The 20,608-nt window shown below is 34.3% G+C and overlaps 2 protein-coding genes across 2 annotated transcripts; both read right to left on the reverse strand.

The window, feature by feature from the left end:
• Nucleotides 1-628: 628 nt before the first annotated feature.
• Nucleotides 629-13,775, reverse strand: st7l (suppression of tumorigenicity 7 like). Its single transcript, XM_019105956.2, has 15 exons — nucleotides 13,537-13,775; nucleotides 11,930-12,012; nucleotides 11,651-11,810; nucleotides 11,521-11,575; nucleotides 11,298-11,413; nucleotides 11,117-11,195; nucleotides 10,219-10,307; nucleotides 10,033-10,133; nucleotides 9,633-9,747; nucleotides 9,457-9,529; nucleotides 9,269-9,371; nucleotides 4,829-4,979; nucleotides 4,511-4,603; nucleotides 4,028-4,167; nucleotides 629-829 (listed from the first exon to the last, which is right to left on the reverse strand). The coding sequence occupies exons 1-15, from the start codon at nucleotides 13,703-13,705 to the stop codon at nucleotides 734-736; spliced, it is 1,623 nt and encodes a 540-aa protein (XP_018961501.1). The 5' UTR covers nucleotides 13,706-13,775; the 3' UTR covers nucleotides 629-733.
• Nucleotides 13,776-14,445: 670 nt separating this feature from the next.
• On the reverse strand, nucleotides 14,446-19,897 carry LOC109092203 (F-actin-capping protein subunit alpha-1-like). Its single transcript, XM_042759206.1, has 9 exons — nucleotides 19,864-19,897; nucleotides 19,406-19,552; nucleotides 19,192-19,243; nucleotides 18,848-18,911; nucleotides 18,374-18,580; nucleotides 18,173-18,252; nucleotides 17,076-17,226; nucleotides 15,580-15,642; nucleotides 14,446-15,424 (listed from the first exon to the last, which is right to left on the reverse strand). Exons 1-9 carry the CDS (start codon nucleotides 19,895-19,897, stop codon nucleotides 15,284-15,286), a joined length of 939 nt encoding a protein of 312 aa, XP_042615140.1. The 3' UTR covers nucleotides 14,446-15,283.
• Nucleotides 19,898-20,608: the final 711 nt, after the last annotated feature.

The raw sequence follows: 20,608 nt of genomic DNA on the forward strand, positions 1-20,608 counted from the left end.
GATGACTCGAACCCACAACCTTAGGGTCAGGAGTCAAACTTTCTAACCATTAGGCCATGACTTCCCCATAGGGGAATGTTATAGTTGTGGTGTGAACATAATGATTATTGAAACTAGTTATAGTCTAGTTGTTGTGAACTGGCCTTAAAAAATGTCATCCAGATCTGTCCCATTTGTAGAACGACACATCATCATATATACACTGTTTGACATTCATGACCACAACCGCAGTGCAGTCTTTTCTAATGTAAAATGCTTAATTACAATCTCTTCAAGCCTTCATTCTGTAAGAATGATGATAAAGACTGTTATAGTATTGTGTGAACTTATCGTTTCATCTGTGTAACCAACTCACTCTCATGCTGCGGATCTGAACTTTTGTTTAGTGAGGTCTTCTAAAAACAGACACATGATTTACTGCCGAATCTTCAGGGTATACAAGGCCAGTCTTTTTCTTCAGTGATTGCACCGGTACTATATCACTGTGGCAACCTGCCCTGCGGCCATAGCAGGCATATTTAAGCGGGATTAGATGTTGAGAAACAGGCATTTAGTCAACGCTGCTGTTCTACTCAACCAGGCAAGATGGCATTAAAAAATACTGTAGGAAAAGAGAACCAAAGCTGCGTCAAAGAGCCAAAACATTTTTATTGTCAGTACAGGTGGCTAACGGGCACCTTACACGTTACGAGTACAGTAGTGTTTTCAAGTATGTGTGAGTGTTGTGTGTATGTCAGACATTTGCAAGTTGATGCCACAAGCAGGAGGGCATAAAACTCTCCATCTTGTCTGCAAAAAAGCCCAGTGGTGCAAAGAGGGTGCTGAAGAACTGCAGAGAGAGAAAGAGAGGAGAGAGCGAAAACAGTCAGATGGATCTGAACTAATAACCAAACACACCTTAAAGATTTCATGCACGACATTTAAGAAACAGATTATATTAATATATTTAAATTAATATTTACATATTCAGGATTTACATTTATTTATTCATTTATTTAACAAAGTTAAAACGTTGTATTCATGAATTAAATGTACAGTTGATATCTATATATTGGTTATATATGGTACCACTTTATTTTATGGACAATTTTTATCTATATTTTCAGACTTATATAACTATAAATTCAGATTTACATTTATTTTTATTTAGACCTATAACTGCATATATCCAGATTTACCTTTATATATTAAGATGTATGTCTATATTTTCAGACTTATATAACTATAAATTCTGATTTACATTTATAATTATATCTTCATATTTAGGATTTATAAAGATAAATGATAAGAAAAAACAAACCTGAAAAAAATATGAAAAAATATGTATAATTAATAATTATTCATATTGAATATTAACTAAAATATTTAAATATTTGAGGTTTAATCTCCAGTCGCTGGTAGTGACTGTACAGTAGTTTAATCCTGTAGTACAGTAAACCATCTTTTTACCAAACAACTGTTTTGTGAAATTATATTACTATGAATTTCAGCCCTAAACTAAAGTATGACCGGGGCCACTATGAGCTGATGTTGACATGAAGAAAACTATGAGAAACGCTTGTCCAACCTGAAGAAAGTAAATAGGAAAACAGTGTATTGCATTTCCCAAAAGCAAGTATGGTTGCAAGTTCCGTAATTACCATTAGAGTTCAATGGAACTTGTGACCATAGTTAGCCAACGATGCTTTTGAGAAATGCACCCCAGAGTGGCTGAGCCACAAGCTGTCAGAAAGTTGCCTATAAAGTGCCTGAAGTGCTAGACATAAGTATGACAGAGTTTGTTCCTCTGGGATACTACATGGAGGTCCTGACTGACACAAACAAGGAGGGACAAAAACTCTGGATGGCAACAAACTTCAGGAATATAAAGCTAGTGTGAAACAGTCCCTTTGAAAAACACAGAAACCTCCACCGTTCAATCCACCATAAACAAGCCTCTAATCTGTTTATGAAGTAATACATTTCACGGATGAACAGATGTTTATGACAGAATATGGGAAAGGAAGCATGGGTGTGTGTGTCGGAGAGGGAGGAAAACTGGGCAGAGCGGAGGCTGGAGAAGTATCATCCATTTTAACGTAGATCCAGGAAACAGATAGTGCTAATGTAAATACATGTAACATGACAAACGAGGCTGATAAAAAGAAAAAAGCCGATGAGGCTGCATGTCCTCACATTCAGGAGTTTATTGCAATTACAAATTAGGGCATTGTTCCCCAGGGAAAACAAGATGTTTGGAGTGGACGAGGAACAAAGCGTGCATGTGTGTGCACGGGCAAGCGAGGGAGCATTAACGGAAAAAGAGTGACTCTGAATGCAAGTCGGAGGTAAGGTCCTTCCGTTGTGTCTAGTGCAACAACTCCAACTTGTTCTGAAATCAATCACTCGCTATTAATTCACCCAAATGAAGGTAAACAACGATAAGAGAAGAACCCACCGCCACGAAATGCGCATCCTGGCCTTTGGAAGGGCCAAATGTTGTTGTACGAACAATTTAAAGGCTTGCTTGGCTTCACTTCTGCTCCTTAATTTTTCTTTTCCATTTCGCTACCTACCTCACTGACTAGGGACTGCAAATAAGTTACTGTGCGTCTAATATATATATATATATATATATATATATATATATATATATATATATATATATATATATACACACACACACACACACACACACAAACTATAATTACAAATAATATATATACAATATATATACAAATAAAATATAAAATAATATTAAAAATAATCCATAAAAAAATTAATATATGATATATCAATAATATATATATATATATATATATATATATATATATATATATATATATAACTAGATTTACAAAATTTATATACAAACAGAATATGAAACAATATAAAACAACTTAATACATGATATATTCATATATTTATTATGTATATAAAATATATATTTAATCTAATGAATTATTTTAGATTACGTATATCATATTATTAATTTATATTATTAATATTTTGATTAAATGTATGTGTGTGTGTATGTGCAGTATGTATGTGTGTGTATGTATATGTATATATATAAATATATATATATATATATATATATATATATATATATATATATATATTTCACATATATACATATGTACAAACTCTTAAAAAAACAAGAACACAATACTAGTTATCTCTTATATTACTGATAATATAAATTTGAAAATCCCATATTATTAATTTATATTATTAATATTTTGATTAAATGTATGTGTGTGTATGTGCAGTATGTATGTGTGTGTATGTATACATACTATATATATATTTCACATATATACATATGTACACACACACACACACACACACACACAACTAGTCAAAATATATATTACTGATAATATAAATTTGAAAATCCCATATTATTAATTTATATTATTAATATTTTGATTAAATGTATGTGTGTGTGTATGTGCAGTATGTATGTGTGTGTATGTATATGTATATATATATATATATATATATATATATATATATATATATATATATATATATATATATATATATATTTCACATATATACATATGTACACACACACACACACACACACACACACAACTAGTCAAAATATATATTACTGATAATATAAATTTGAAAATCCTAATAAATTATTGTTAGGATTTATTATATAATTAAAATTAAAACTATAAATAATAATAATATTGAACTATAAATACATTTTTACAAAAAAAAAAAAATAATAATTTTACCCGTGGTAAAATTATATGCACAGCCTAATTTGTTCCTTTAATAGAACATCCCAGACATTTATTGGTCTCATAATGAGCCGTAGTTTGTACCGTCTAGAGTGCCATTGACTGAGATTTCTTTCTTATATTGCAAAACAATGAAATGTTTATCTTGGGAGTTTAGTGATTGTGTACTTTCTCTTCTAAACAAAAAAGAAATAAATATTAAGGGCACAGAGGGATGAGAGGAAAGCCAAAAAAACAACAACAAAAAACCCCACACACTTTTGGGTTCGGTGAGGCGTACAGATACTCACGGCTTTAACAAAGACCCCCATAAGCTCTGGAAACTGGTGTGTGAGCATGGCCAACATGGCACAGAACGAGCACAGGCCCGCTGTGAAGAGGATGAAGAAAGGAAGCTCCTTCTTCGGGTACACTGAGACCTCATGAAATGCTGGAAGAAGAAAAAAGATATAATAAATACCCTATTTTCCTGTTATTTTTCAATTTTCACACCACTTGACTTTTAACGCTCTATGCTTATGCGAATGTCGTGGTCCAATAGGATTGTGCAATCTGAGTTTAGCATGGGGCGAAATAGTTCATTACACAGATTTTGCTCATGTTCAGGTTGGTCATGTGACTTCTGTGTGAGCAGTGCTTCATACATCTCTACACTACTGACAATGGACTTTTCTGGCACATGCAATTTTGCTGAAATTACTTAATTACTTTATGTAACCACACATTAACAGATAATATTTGTACAAAACAGATATATAGAGATTTATGCTTACAAGGCAGAAGCTCTCTGTCTGCGGTTTCTGTGCATCCTGGGTAAGGATAGAAGAGATGACCCTTTTCCAGGGGGTATGGAATAATCCGGAAAGCTACAAGAGTCAAAAGGTGTTGAATGACATCAGGTGAGATTATTTACAGTTAACAGCTTACAACAAAGTAGATTTGTTGTTTTCAGATACTACCATGATGATAATACCATTCCATGCTTTTTTTAAGTACCATGTAATTTTCATGGTAAATGAGTACGGTAATCATCACATTCTATACAAGAATGTGGTGGTATGTAAAAAAGAAAAGATGTGCTCTGTACATACTGCCTTCCCATGTGCAGTGTAGGAGGTTGAGCGCCCCCTCTGCCCGTTTCCAGTGCTGCAGGTGAAAGAAAGCGTACGCCACCGCCTCACTGTCACCCCTCTTCAAAATATGCTCAGGTGGCAAAATCAGACTCTTCATCTCTAATAAATACTGCAACGACACAAAACACTTCCATTTACATTTTTACCTCAGAAAAGAAATGCAAAAAGTTACTTTCATTACTGAAAATAAAAAAATATTTATTATATGAAAAAGTATTTTTTTACTATATAAATACATATTATATAAATACATAAAAACTATCAAATGAAAAATGCATTATGGTAATTTTAATTACAGAGGAAAATGTGCCATGTAAATGATGTTACAATGACATCAAAGTCATTAAAAAAAAATGTTAAATTATGCTTTATTTTCTTAATGCAAAATATAATGTATTATTTTCCCCTTGATATTGGGGTGAAATGTGACTCTGAAGTTCACCCATATACTGTAAGGGGGAAAAAAATATAGAACAATGGATAACGTTCTGGCAGAAAATTACCAGTACATTTTCCAGGTATTTCCTTCAACCATAAAACACTACAATATGCAATGATTATCAAGATAAAGATAAACATCTCTGAAAAATCTATACGGAAAATTCCTTAATAATAACACAGTATACTGAGCCATATTTTTACAGAAATTTCTTAGAATGTACATATGAGAGCTTTATGCTTACACTGAGCCTGTATACTTAAAGTCTCCCCCACTCCGGGCCCTGGGGTGAATGTTGTGGAGGGCAATACAGCAGGATTAAATGGTATTATCCAGAGGATAACCTTCCCAAATGCCCCTGGCTGTGATTATGGTACATTACAGCTCAATTCAACTGATTCTCTCTACAAAGTGTCATGCGCACCTTCTGAATTTTGAAGAAATATCCATATTTTTCTGTAACAATCACCACGGTGGATATGTCAGAATGTACACAAACATATGTGTGCAGACATGGGTAATTTAGCTTTATGATCATGCTGACATTCGACAGGCAGCTGTCCTATGCAACATGCCTGCACACAAACACGGTCACCACTTTTATGGCAGATCAAGTGTCAGTGATGGGTCTCTTTTATGTGGAGGTTTCTTCTAAGCCCATGCTGAACTCCCATAAGCCTCTTTCTCAGTCTGTCTCGTATGTCTTTTCACTTGACCGTACAGACCCTGAACGATGACATCACACTACGGTGGTCTTGGAGATGCAAAGGTGAGGTACACTTGTACACTGACAGATGACATCATGCATTGCAATTTTTCTGGGCTGTCGAAGTTAATGTGAAAATTTATGAGATGAATTCAATGTTTTTAAAAAAAATTACTGCATTTACCAAATAATTCTACTTTATTTTTTATAATATACACTAATATTACCACTGTTGCCCAGTGTATGGGTGAAAAAGATACACTACCATTCAAAGGTTTGGGATTTTTTTTTTTTTTTTTTAAGAGTTTTATTCAGCAAGGATGCATTAAATTGACCAAAGGTAAATGTAAATAATTTTACAATGTTACAAAAGATTTCAAAAAAATGCTGCACTTTTGAACTTTCTATTCACCAAAAAAGTTTCCACAAAAATATTTAGAAGCACAAATGAAAATTCTGTTTTGTCCTCGCATTAATACATTACATTTTAAAATTACATATTAGATTTTATGTATAATTATATATTAAACAGAAAAGTTATTTTAAATGGTAAAATATTTTTAAATGTTACTGTTTTTACTGTATTATTTTTGATCAAATAAATGCAGCCTTGGTAAGCATGACAGACTTTTTGAAAATTTTTAAATTTAAAAGTAAAAATTTTCGGATAATTTTTTAGATAATATTTCAGTAATTTTCATTGACTACAGTATAATGACAATTAATTTAGGAAACAACATGTTATAATTCACTATTTGGCTGATTATATTTTTTAGCAAGGGAATCATATTTTGGGGTGCTTCCCATCAAAAAGTTTGAAAACCACTGACATAAGCAATAAGTATGAGAGACCATGACATTTAGCATGTAATCAAGTGTCTTTTCGCTTTTATGAAACAGTTACTACATAATAAAATCCAGAAAGGCATACATTTTCATTGATGTATTGTAAATGGTCTCTTGTATCTTATTGCTTATGTAATAATAGCGTAAAATATTACTGTAAAAAGTGTAAAACATTTTATTACAGCATTTCCCAAATTCTACAGGTCCACACACCTAACATCTTTACTAATGTGATCATAACCTTTCTTTAAAGCCTTTTGCAAAAAGTTTAACAAAATACACAATCTATAAGGTTGGAGGTATACCTCTAGGACAGACTATAAAGTCTCTGTTTGAAGTGATCACACAAATGTAATAGTATTACTACTGACATTCAACACCCACTTTGCTCATTCTGGATCGTCCTTTTTGCCCCTCAAAAAAGATTTGTCATATGAAAGACCAGGTGTATGTGTGTGTGTTTTGATATTTGCTTAACATTTCAAACAGGTGCACTTTGTAGTCTGATACAGCACGTCTGAGGTGCATGCGTGTGTGTAAATACCCTTGTCTGAGACTGTGTGTGTTTGGGTGCGAAGAGGCTGTGCACTTTGAAGTCTGATCTAGTGTTTTGGAAAGTGGCAAGTTGGAACCAGGTACAAAGAAAGAAATAGATGAGGAGGGTCAAAACATCTTTAAAGAGCAAAAGGAAAATCAAAGGTGATACAACTTTCACACTAAACACAGCTTACGGAAATCTATGCTCAGAAGTCTTGAGCTGACAAGCCCACCTGCAATTATGTTCAATGTAAAACTGTGAACGGTGCACTTCTGATATCAATGTTAGAAAAGTTTCAGTTTAGTGCAGAGGACTGCACTGTGCTTCAACAGCATCACCTCCTGGTCATGACAATATGTCTGCACTAAAAATAAAACTGTGTGGCCAAGTAACTTAAATATTTGCATTATGCATCATAATGAGATCACTTAAAACTGTAGTTTTTTTTACTATTATTACTGGACGCTAACGAATCCCAAAAAATGTAGTTTTAGAAATTTAGATAGAAAGCCAAATGTTTTGTTTTATTGTTGCAACTTCCAGAGGTCCATGTGGTGAAGCCTTATTGGCAATTGCATAAATACTACTGCATATACACTATCTACAATGTTTTTTTTTTTTTTTGAAGGAAATTGATACCTTTATTCGGCAAAGGCTGCGTTAAACTGATTCAAATAAATTTAAATAAAAATATTTATAAAGTTACAAAGGATCCTGAAAAAAATTTATCAGTTTTCACAAATATTAAGCAGCACAGCTGTTTTCAACATTGATAATAATAAAAAATGTTTCTTGTGCAGTAAATCAGCGTATTAGAATGATTTCTGAAGGATCATGTGACACTGAAGACTGGAGTAATGATGCTAAAAATTCATCTCCACCATGAGGGTAAAAAAATGACATTTTACAATGTATTAAAACAGAGAGCAGTTATTTTAAATTGTACTGATATTTCACAGTAATATTGTTTTTACTGTATTTTGGTAAAAAACATGCTGCCTTGGTGAGCATAAGTGACTTCTTTCCAAAACATTAAAAAAATCTTTTCAATCCTAAACTTCTAAATGTTAGTGTATGAGAAACAAAATTTAAGTGTGGTTTAACATTTTGTTACCAGTTAAATCATTTTTATCCCTTGGCCATAAGGAAAAAAACTCATGAAATTAGGCAAAATACAGAAACAAATCTGCAAATGTTCTCATTTCACCGCCCATTGTCATGTAAAGGGGCGGTCACACTAGACTTTGAACGTGCGAAATTTTTTCGGACACCGCTGCGAATATGGGCGGGAGCAGGTAACGGTCTCCCCTCAGTTATCACAACATGGATTAATGTGCTTGTACTGTGCCTTTTGCGACGGCGTCGAAAGGGTTTTTATTATGTTTTACTATCTGTCTGTCTCTCTCTCTCTATAAATACATACACACTAAGCAATAAAAAATTATAAAATGTGTCCTCATTCAAATGTACCATCTGTTCCTGTTTCCATTGACACTCCGAACCATGCAGGTTTTTTTTTTTTTTTTTTTTTAATAATCTTTTAAAGATGTATTATGTAAAATAGGATGCTGCGCTATGGCTAAAATTAGCGCTTCCTTAATTTTTGAATTTCTGTACAGAGAGGTCACGCAGTGACGTATTGACATTCTACTGATCCCCCGTCTTCACGTGATGCGAATTCGCAGGTCAGAGTTCACCAAACTTGAACTTTGGAACGCAGCGAAATGCGAAATTTTTCGCATGAGCTTGCGTTTCCGGTCTGACGCATTCGCATACGTATGAATGGAAGTCAATGGAACGAAAAGTGCAGTGTGACCGCCCCTTAATGCAGAAAGTTAATTTCGGAGCCTTTAAAAGAATATTTCGAACCTTTGGTACGTGTGGGTTGAACTCCACAGCTCTGTGTATGGCCTCCACTGCGTTCATCTCTGCTGTGCTGAGACCTCGTCTAGACGCTGCTTCAGGTGAAAACCTGCCATACGACACACATACAAAAATAATCCATAAACATCACCTATGCTATGATACCGTAATATACTATTCAACACTGGACTTACTTATCCGACACTGCTCTGGCTTTCAGTAAGGCAGATGTGTAGCATATAGTAGCTGATTTTGGCAAGCTGATATCTGAGGGGGAAACATCAGATTGTTAATAAAATGATACTGGCATCACTTCCTGGTCCCGTGTGTGTAATGTAATGTAACATGATTGACAGCTTAATGATCTTACCGTCATATTTTGCAAGGACTGCTTGTACATCAGCATAGGCCTGCAGCTCTAATAATGCTTCTAAAAGGTTCTCATGAATATTTAACATTCCCAATAAGGGGAATTCTTTCATTAACTGTACAAAGAAACAAGAAAATAACAATATTACACAACAGAGCATAATTAAGTACAAGATGCCATTTACACAATAAAATAAAATAAATCTGTCTATTGTGGAAAGCCACAGAAAATCATTTAGACTCATCCATTGGGCCAAACATCAAAAAGAAGACATCTAATTTACTGTAAAATAATTTCTATAAAAGTCAATGTGGCAAGTCATAAGCCCCAACAGATAATCATTACAAAACACACTTTTTACAGCAACAACAACTGAACTATGTAGGTGGTATTTGCTCACATCTCTCATCATCTTTACAGCTTCTTTGATGCGACCCAGTTTTCTTGCACACATGGCCAGTCTGCGCTTTATGTAGACCACAAGATTGGTGTCTTTGCCGGCTGTGAAAGCAACGAGAACGATCGACAGTGTGAGTTACTGTATGCTGAGCATATATGTGTGACAGTGTGAAACAGAGTTTCATACCACTTTTAAGCGCTTGTTTGAAAAGCCGTTCAGCCTCTGTGATGGTTGTGGCTTCCTCCTCGGCCAGGAGCACATATGCTGCAGCACATCTGCAATGAATGAGTCATATGCTTGAGAGTCAGAAAAAGTACATTCGTTGTTAACATTAGAGATGCACTGACGATAAAATTCTGTCAGACACAGAAAAGCCAGTATTTCTATGTTATGGTCAATAACAATACATGACTTATATATTACAATAACATACTGTTATATATAAAAATAATAAAACCTGACATCAACATTATAATGCACAAAATTACATTTAACAGTGTTATTAAATTAGTATTATATTTTAAAAGATTATCTTTAAGTAACAGAGGAAATTAACATACATAATTAAATATCCAATATTGTCCTATATGATAAAATAAAAGAGAGTTGCAAAAGGTAAAATCCATGTTCTGGCTCACACAGAAAGCCAGTTATTAAATAGCAATACATATTTTATATTACAATTTCATGCAGTTGTGTGTTTAAGTAAATAAAAAATATAACACTAAAAATAAAAATAAATTATTTTAAAATTACAAGTTACAAGTGAATTTAGGCATCATCATTATAATGCACATTATGAAAAATGTATATTTCTTTTAAGATTAGCTAAAGATTTTAGATTTTTAATTTAATACATTTAACTGTATTAACTTTTGAAATAATTAGATTTAAGTGAGCATTCGTTTTTAAATATAAATATTCAAATAAGCGAAATGGTACCATCATACTGTGAATGCCTAGTTCATGTATTTATATTGCTGTTTATTAAGTGGATTGTTTCCGCTGTCAAATATGACCAGATGAGCCACGTCTGAAGAGGGTAAATTGAATATAACTGCAAGTAAGCATGCGTAAAACTCACTCGCGGTTCAGCTCTATTGCCTGGTAAGCTGCTCGAATACGTGCCTGTGGGTTCCTCTCCCTCCAGGCCTTTTGCATTACTGCAGAACAAGCAAGAGCGATACCAATCATGATAAAACATCAGTTCTGAGTAAATCTAAGCTTTTTTTTTTTTTACGTAAAAGAACATGAGACTAACTAACCAGAGTCCTCTGGTCTAAGTTGCTGAGTGTCTCCCAAGAAGAAGGTCTGATGATCTTGTGCCGATAAATTCATGTCGTAGTATGTCAAGGGCTCTTTTCCTGTCACCCAAGTGTACCTGGGATGAAAGAATCATTGATGAATATGAATTATTTAAAATAATGGAAGTCTGTCAAATATTATTGAAATTAACTGAAACCGTTTAGGAATCGTCCAACCATATACCTGCTGTACTCGGCACCTCTGAACAGGTTCAGTGGGTTTCTCCACACTTTACATTCTGAAAGAAAAAGAAAATAAGATGTCCTTCATAATATTTAGGAAGATAAACATGTAGCCAGTAACTTTCAAAAACCTGCAACGTTGGTCCTCGGCTCGGTGTCGCCGTTTACTGAAGAGAAGAGGCCCGCGGAGCTGCTGTTCTCCACTCCTCCCAGAAGAGGACGTAAGTGACTGACAGACACCTGCTCTATGAAGGACGTGCCATACTTCCTGAAGTACCACCACTCAAATATCTGAAACAGTGTTATTTTAAACAGCTTAGTTGTTTAGTATAATTATTATTACTATTTAATTAAGTATTTAAATAGAGTTATTTGACAACCAATTCACCAAAGCCAAGCAAAAGACTCACCAATATGAGGCCTGAGATGAGCGAAGAGGTTCCCGTCAACGCAACATAGAATTTAGGCGTAAGAGTGTTTAAAAACACAGATGCTGTGGACGAATAACAATATAGTAAGACAAAGAAATTATAATCATTTTTATATACTCATATAAATAAATATATATATATATATATATATATATATATATATAACACCTGTCAATCAATCCGTATAGTAAACATCTATTGATAACTCCTGATCTTTGAAAATGCTTCAGCAATTTAAAGTCACAGGGGAAAAAAAGCAAAAAAAAAAAAAAAAAAAAAATATATATATATATATATAGTGTTGCTTTTTTCCCCTGTGACTTTAGTTTGTTCCATAACTATTGCTGTATATATATATATATATATATATAATTTTTTGTGGGGATGTATTTAGTAGATTCTAAATATTTAATAATTTTATTATAACTCATAACTCATTAAAAAAGGCCATACATTTACTTACAACTCTTTTTAACAAATGTAAAAAAAAAAAAAAAAACTCTTATCTTGAATAATTATGGTTATAAAATTAATACATTTTTAATTTATATTAAAATTTGTTTTAAAATCAACCGCTGACTAATGCTTCTACTCAAACATTACATGCACACTGTACTTAAAAAAATTAAAACCTGAAATATATTTCATATAATATATATTATATTTGAAGCTGAGTTATTGAAGAAGCTTTGTTTGTGTAACACTGTTTGGTTCATTAATTTACAAAGCATTTATTTCTCCATACCTATATGTAATCAAAGTCTTTTTATAAAGTCTATGTATGATCTTAAAAACAAAGCTTTAAAAAATTATGTATAGCATTTTTATTTTAAACATTTTGAACACAACACGTAAAACATGGCAACAAGTTTATTTGCATAACACTAATGATGATTAAACCTAACCTGTCTTGCATAAAAATATTTCTATTTTATTTATTGTGTCCTAGCACACTGTCTTGATAAATTCCTCCTCTGAATAATGCTTTCAGAAGTTTCAGAAATATTCTCAATAACTACTCAAACATCACATGCACACTGTACTGTGTAAAAATGATATGTATATGTGGATATTAATACCATAACAAAATGTCGAAATTGTGAGATATAGGATTGAAGCTTCAGTGCATTGCTGTCAAACTGAAATTAATGCATAAAACATAACCTAAAATTTTCCAGACTTGCATTTGACAGCTGCTTTTATCAGAAGTAAACATCACATTCAATTAATCAGTAGTGAATTAAATGCATGTCTGTTTCTCTCACAATGATATGAATTCAGACGACTTGTAATATAGTGCACGAGTCGCATGGGCTACTGTTATGATATTTAATGGCAATTTAGAGTCCTTTTGGCCACTTGACATCTTCAGTCACCATTCATTGAGATTGCATGGGAAACTCCGACCTGCACTGACTTCAAAATTTCTTCTTTCATATTCGAAAAAATGACCTCAAATGGGTTTGCATGGAGACGAGAGAAATAATGGTAGAATTTTCATATTTGTGTGCAATTTTCCTTCAGTGAACAGAAAGACAGCCTGTGTTGAGCTGTAAACAAGCCCACAGCTGATCATAAACACACACCTGCGTTGACGGTCTCCTGCAGCTTCAGCGGGCTCCTCAGCACGTAAACCATCGTTAAGACCATGGCGAACCACAGCGTACATATGTACGTCCACGACCAGTAGAGCCACGATTTTAATTTCTCCGTGAAACCGGGTGATTGAGGATTACTGCCACTGCTGTCCGCCATCTTTCACCGACTAGCCGTAAACATTAGAATTGTGGGATAGTGGAGGAGAGAGCGCTGTACCGACGCTCTCCACCAGAGGGCGCCGCGCCTGTTCATTTAAACCCAAGAGTTCTATAACCACTGAATCGAATACTAGCTTAACGTGCCGTGTATGCTGTATATACTATTTTTTTTAAGTGCATCGTGAAATATATGCTCAGAATTGCATTCTAACATACTACTATCACTATTACAGTAGTATATACTGTTATATACATGCTTAGCACTCCCAAAACAATGCCCATATTTTATAATTTTCTGTTGTCAGCCCAAATAATGGATTCAACTTATGTTAGAAAAATCCCTAATAAAGGTAATCAGTTCAGAGCAAACAAATATACTAGCTAATTGAGCAGGGGTGTAGAAATGCACAATTTAACAAATATATTTGAATGCACTAGTTACAGAATTCATTATAATTTGATAATGATGGTGATGGTAATATCTTATGTATAATGCGTAACAAAATACGTAATTGAAACAAAACCCAGCAATCCTTAAAAATAATTATGAATATCATAATCAACAAATGAAATGTTTCAGGGCCAAATTTCAGAATTCATGACGCATTACTAAATGACACACAGAATCAAAGTAAATTTACACCCCTCATTTAAAGTAAAAAAGCATTTTAACATTATTATATTGTGGCATTAAAATTATGTTACAATATATTAAAAAAAATAATAATAGCAATAAAGTCAGTTTGGTGCAAATCATTTATTCCTCTGGGATCATATTTGTTCTTACATTTTGTAAAAAATAGTTAGCAATAAAAGCTAGGGTAGGAGGCTGATATTTTGTGTAACTGCATACAGTATATATACCATTCTTAGACACCAGAGTACGATGATGGGACCATTTCCACACAGAACAGTAACCCTGAAATGAATCACTGTACAAATACAATGCTCACTTTGGCACAACCCTCGCTGTGATCAACTGACAGCTCATTCAAATGATGGCACCTTACAACATTGCTTTCAAAAAAGACCAATTGTTACGTTGGAAAACAACATGGTGATGATAAACTGCTGTCAAGACATTCTATATGACCAGCCAGAGAGCTTTGTGGGGCTACATATTGATAAATTATATCTTATGACTCAAGTTGCTAAAAAAGTAAACAAAATAGACTCAATTGATCATATGGGCTAAGTGCAATAAAAAGTTCAGTGTGTGTCAAGCATCTAGGGGGCGAAGTGAGTGATATTAGGGGGGCTATTTATGATGCTGTACACTGGTGTCATGGGAGGTATTTGTTCAACAGCAAAAACTTTTGCTAAACCCATTAAAACAAGCTTGCAGCCCTCCTACAATACAGAAAAGGAGGCAGTCTCTTCAGCTGAGGTCAAACCGTGGCTTCTGGAAAACAAACGAACAAAAAAAAAGACAGACACATTTTTAGCACACTTCTTGAAGGACCTTCTCGCCTTGGCCCTGCCCTGGATTCAGGTGTAGGTTCAGGTTTAGATATGGGCCCCTCGTAGCTTGTCTCTTTGTTTGTTACGCGAGCAGGAGCGGAGGCATGCCGTGTGTCTAAGCGTTTTGCATCTCTTTGCCGATCTTGTAGCTGAGGATCTTGTTCCAGTCGATCTTGGTACGGGTGACGGGAAGCTGCCGGCGTAAGGCCTTGAAGGTGGTGTCAGACATGGTCTGGTAGTTCTCACTGATGGCCGTCTGGAAGGCAAACGCAGGGGAAATCTCACTCTACAGTTCTTCACACCTTCTAGATCTAATCAGGTAATATATAATAATTCATTTCCTCCTCCATCAAGGCTAACATGCACTCGCAGTACTGTAAAATAAGGACCAACCAATCAAAATCAACAAACCTGATATTCATTCTCAGCATTTTCGATGATTTTGACAAACTCCTTGGCAGTCTGTACCTCATTCTGTTGAAACAGAAGCACAAAAATCATCACTACATAACCAAAAGCGATCTGTTTTCTGTTTTAATATATTTTCAAATGTAATTTATTCCTGTAATGGCAAAGCTGAATTTTCAGCAGTTTTCACACCAGTCTTCATTGTCACATGATCCATCAGAAATCATGCTGCTCAAGAAACATTTCTTGGTATTATCTTGAAAAAATAGTTGTGCAGAAAGTTCAAAAGAACAGCATTTTTAATGAATTATTTATATACAGTACAGGTCAAAAGTTTGGAAACATTACTGTTTTTAATGTTTTTGAAAGAAGTCTCTTCTGCTCATCAAGCCTGCATTTATTTGATCAAAAATACAGAAAAAACAGTAATATTGTGAAATGTTATTACAACTTAAAATAATAGTTTTCTATTTGAATATACTTTAAAGAAATAATTTATTCCTGTGATGCAAAGCTGAATTTTCTGCATCATTACTCCAGCCTTCAGTGTCACATGTAACATCCAGTCTATCACATGATCATTTAGAAATCATTCTAATATTCTGATTTATTATGAGTGTTGGAAACAGTTCTGCTTTCTAATATATTTGATGAATAAAAGGTTAAAAAGAACTGCATTTATTCAAAATAAAAAAAATTCTAATAATATATATTCTAATAATATATTTTCTTTACTATCACTTTTTATCAATTTAACACATCCTTGCTGATTTTATTTAAAAAAAAAAAGAAAAAAAATTACTGACCCCAAATTACTGACCAGTAGTGTATATTATTACAAAATATTTATATTTTAAAAACATAGCTTCTTTTTTATTAATTTTTTTTTTTTTACTACTTTTTATTCATCAAAGTATCCAAAAAAAGTATCACATGTTCTGAAAAAATATTAAGCAGCAGAACTGTTTCCAACTTTGATAATGAATCATCATATTAGAATGATTTCTAAAGGATCATGTGATAATGATCCTAAAAATTCAGCTTTGCATCAGAGAAATAAATGATAATTTAAAGTATAATAAATTTAAAAATAATTATTTTCAATTGTAATAATATATCACAATATTAAATTTTTTTTTCTGTATTTTTGATCAAATAAATGCAGGCTTGATGAGCAGAAGAAACTTCTTTCAAAAACATTAAAAATAGTAATGTTTCCAAACTTTTGACCTGTACTGTATATATAAGACTGACACCAAACTTTTGAATGGAAGTCTAAACCCAACTAGGAAATATCATTCTACCATGACAGGAAGCAACAATTCAAAGTCCAGAAACCAGTACTAGCAGATCATGTGCTTCTTCTATCGAAACAGCACCACACCCACAGTCACCAGACATGTCATTCATAGAGCTGCCGGCTGTTTGTGTTCTACTGACTCATTAACAGGAAGCACACTCACTCAAAAACCCAAGCGGCTCAAGTTTAAATAACTTACAGAGATGATCAGAGACTCTTGCACATCCTTGTGGCTGACCAGCTGCACGTTTCCATCCTCATAGTAATGAACCTGGATCTTAAGCACTCCCACCACCTGAGCAGTGGCCTGAGAAACGGTGAACTTCCATTCCGATCGGCAGCGGCCGTTCCTGTATGTGGACAAATGGAGGAAGTTCACCAGTGATTGTTCTTACGGTTGAGACTTTTGGAACGAGACTGAAGGCATTTCTAGTAGTTCGATCGTACAACAAAAAACAATGTTGCGTGCAATCCTGCATAACTGTTACTACAGTGTGCAAACTTAATTCACTATTTAGTTCCAAGAAATGCATGTCATGGATATAACGTGACATCTCAGTGTTGCGCACATTGCTTAAAGATGATGCTCTTTTGTGCCGTTAAGCCATGTGTTGTGTTATCTGTATGTGTGAAAGAGCAAAGGCAGTTTGTCAGTACAGAGTGTAGGCTGTCTTTGCTGTCTAGTGCACCTGTTCTCCACTCAAAAGACACATAATAGTCTCTAGATACAGTAGGGTCATGATCTGGGTGGAGGCAGAGCTCATTCCACACATATAAAGATCATATATCATACTTGGAACAAAGCCGGTAACTGCTTCAGGCATACAAAACAAAGAGTGAACAACTATTGTGGTTTTTAACGTGTTAAAATAACCAGAAAAAAGTTGAGTAACGTCTAATTCTTTATTATTATTACACAGTTTAGTACAACAAGCTTTCTCTCAACCAACTTCAATGGGTGCATCCTGGGAAATCATACATCAACCCTATTCAGATTGTAATTTTATTCTCATGGATGTAAGGTATTTTCAGTATTTACAGGGACTAGTCTGCGATTTTATTGCCGTCAAAATCAAGGATGTTGGTGTTTTTTCTCTCAGCACTCTGGTAAAAAATTCACAAAATTATCTAGTGTTTTTTTGACAAACACCAAGGTCATGTGGAAATTAAATCGCTGTCCGAATTCACATCTCTGAAAATGTTTGGTAAATGCATGTACATTTTAAAAATAGACTTATTTGCAAAATGCTGGAGACAATTTACAAGAGTAATAACAAAAACTGATAAAGACATTACCAGAAATTTTTGGGCTGAAACTGATGACCCTCAATACAGGCAATGATGGTTTGCTGTCCATTGATGGTTTTCCCATAAACCTAAAAACAATACTAGAATCCGTCAGCAAAAATGTGTCAGAAAACACACTCACACTTGAGTGAAACTGCTTTATTAAATGAGCTATTCCTTAAACAGACGATAATGCTCTAGTGAACTCACAGTGCAGACTCCAGTGGGGTAATGGTCTTTGACGTACGCCCTCAGAGCTTCATCACAAGCATCCCTCCACAGCCGGAGGGCCGCCTCACCCTCATGAGACTGTGGTTCACTCGCCTCTTTCCTCAGGTGGTCAAACTTGAACGACTGTTTCTTACGAGGGTCAAAAAACCGGCCATGACCAAGGTCTCCATGCTCTGTGATCAAAACCTGCAGTTTGGAAGCAGTTTAAGTACAATTTAATACAACATTCAGTTTAAATGGACACTTCTATCCTACTGTGGAAAGTTGAATTTTTGGCTATTGGTTGACATTAAGGTAACAAAAAATCGTTTGAGAGGCAGTGCTTGTTTCTGACAAGACAAACATCAGTTTCTTTGGAATAATGTGTACTGGTAAAATGTGCACAATATGATCATGGGAATGTATGTTAAGAACTTAATTCGGGTCTATTTATGAAGTAACTGTTATAATCACCTGATCTTCACTTCCGTCAAGTTTAGCAGGTGTGAACTGATCCATATTGTACTGGGCAAAGGCTCTGTCACAAACAGAAAAAAGATTCACAAAATTTGGTATCATCTAAACAAAGGACTTTTGATGAAGCCACAGAGCTAAATATATCACTTCTCCATAGATCTATTCATACTGTGAAGGGGAATCTAAAGTGAAAGAGACACTGAAAACTGGTTGTGTACTCATGACATCTGTTGAAGAGAATCTAGATCAATTTTGCTTGCAGAAAACAGGCTTATGAAGGAGACGGGGAAGATAGTAATACAATATGCTTTCATATACTGTAATAAATACAGGCTACTCACTGAGCCGCCCCTTCCCTGAGCAGACTGTCATTATTGAGCAGTAGCCGCACATCTGAAACCAAAGAAAAGATGTCATGTGATATCATGAAAACATTATGATGTCAGCAAGTCATGTTGTGACAAAAATATAATGAAATCCCCAACACCAAACTGTCTGAAAAAGTTATTGTTTGGTCTTTTTGATGCCTGTATACATGCTGCATGAATAGTTTACCATTGAAGACTTCGTTGAACTCTCCAGGAGGAGCATGGATGATAAAATTTGCAGCAATGCGGATCTGAGGAAAAACAAAAGTACTAATGAAGAAAACCTGAGCAGTGTTTGCACATGCACAACTCACTACAGAGGTGTCAGTGCTCACTCAAAACCTACGCTTGCAGAAAACATTTAACACCTCAAAAATAACCAAGAAAAACGGTCATGTTCAAGAACAGGTGGAGGGGTGTCATGCATAGACAAATGATTTTCATGAACCACAGCCTTTCCAAAAAACAACTTAAACACCATATTTCAGCTAAAGGATGGTGGTATTTCTTTGCACTTCCGTTGAAAACAGCTCAAATGCTGCATGAGACGATACATTGAGCCCCTCTCTGTGTCACGCCTTAGAAGGCTGCAGAATTGAGGCTTTTCTTAGCAGTGCACATGTAAGCATTAAGGGCCAGTGACACCGAGTCCAGCTCTGGCTCCATGGATGTTTCCCATTCTGGACCCACTCCAGCGCTCCAGACTCTGTCTTCACTGACAAACCAGTGACAATAACAGACCAATAACAAACAAATACTGTAAAGACCTCCTGCAGAGTATTCGCTCCACAATTCACTATAGTCAAGCTGCAAATGAGAATAAATAAATCACAATGAAAACAGCCAATTTGCTGGTTGTGTTGTTTGGAAATGCAACATAATCAAAATCAATTTAAAGATCTGAAGAAAATGTTTTGTTACTTATTATTCATATTATAACTTTTTTTTATTTTTTGTGTATTGTATGTTTTATATGGTGTGTACAGTTCTATTTCTCCAAAACACTCATTGCATCACAGTTAAAATGAGTGCAATAAAACCATGTTTTTCTGATGGGTGCCATTTCCTATATTATGGTGTAGGGCCCACAAGTTGCACGGTTTGTCACAAATACGCAAGGGAAAAAAAACAGCTAGATAATTCTGTTGTCACTGAGACAAAACTAAAAACTATCGTTCAAAAGTTTGGAGTCAGTAATTTTTTTTTTTTTTTTTTTAGGAAAAAATTTATACATTCATTCAGCAAGGATGCATTGAATTGATCAAAAGTGACATTTATAAAGTCATAAAGGATTTCTATAAGTAAATGGTTTCTGCAGAAAATCTTAAACAATGTGCTATGTTTTTCAATTTTCATATTAATAAAAAAAATTATTGATCACCAAATTAGC

This window comes from Cyprinus carpio, chromosome A6 (genome assembly GCF_018340385.1).
Source record: "Cyprinus carpio isolate SPL01 chromosome A6, ASM1834038v1, whole genome shotgun sequence".
Taxonomy (NCBI): Eukaryota; Metazoa; Chordata; class Actinopteri; order Cypriniformes; family Cyprinidae; genus Cyprinus; species Cyprinus carpio.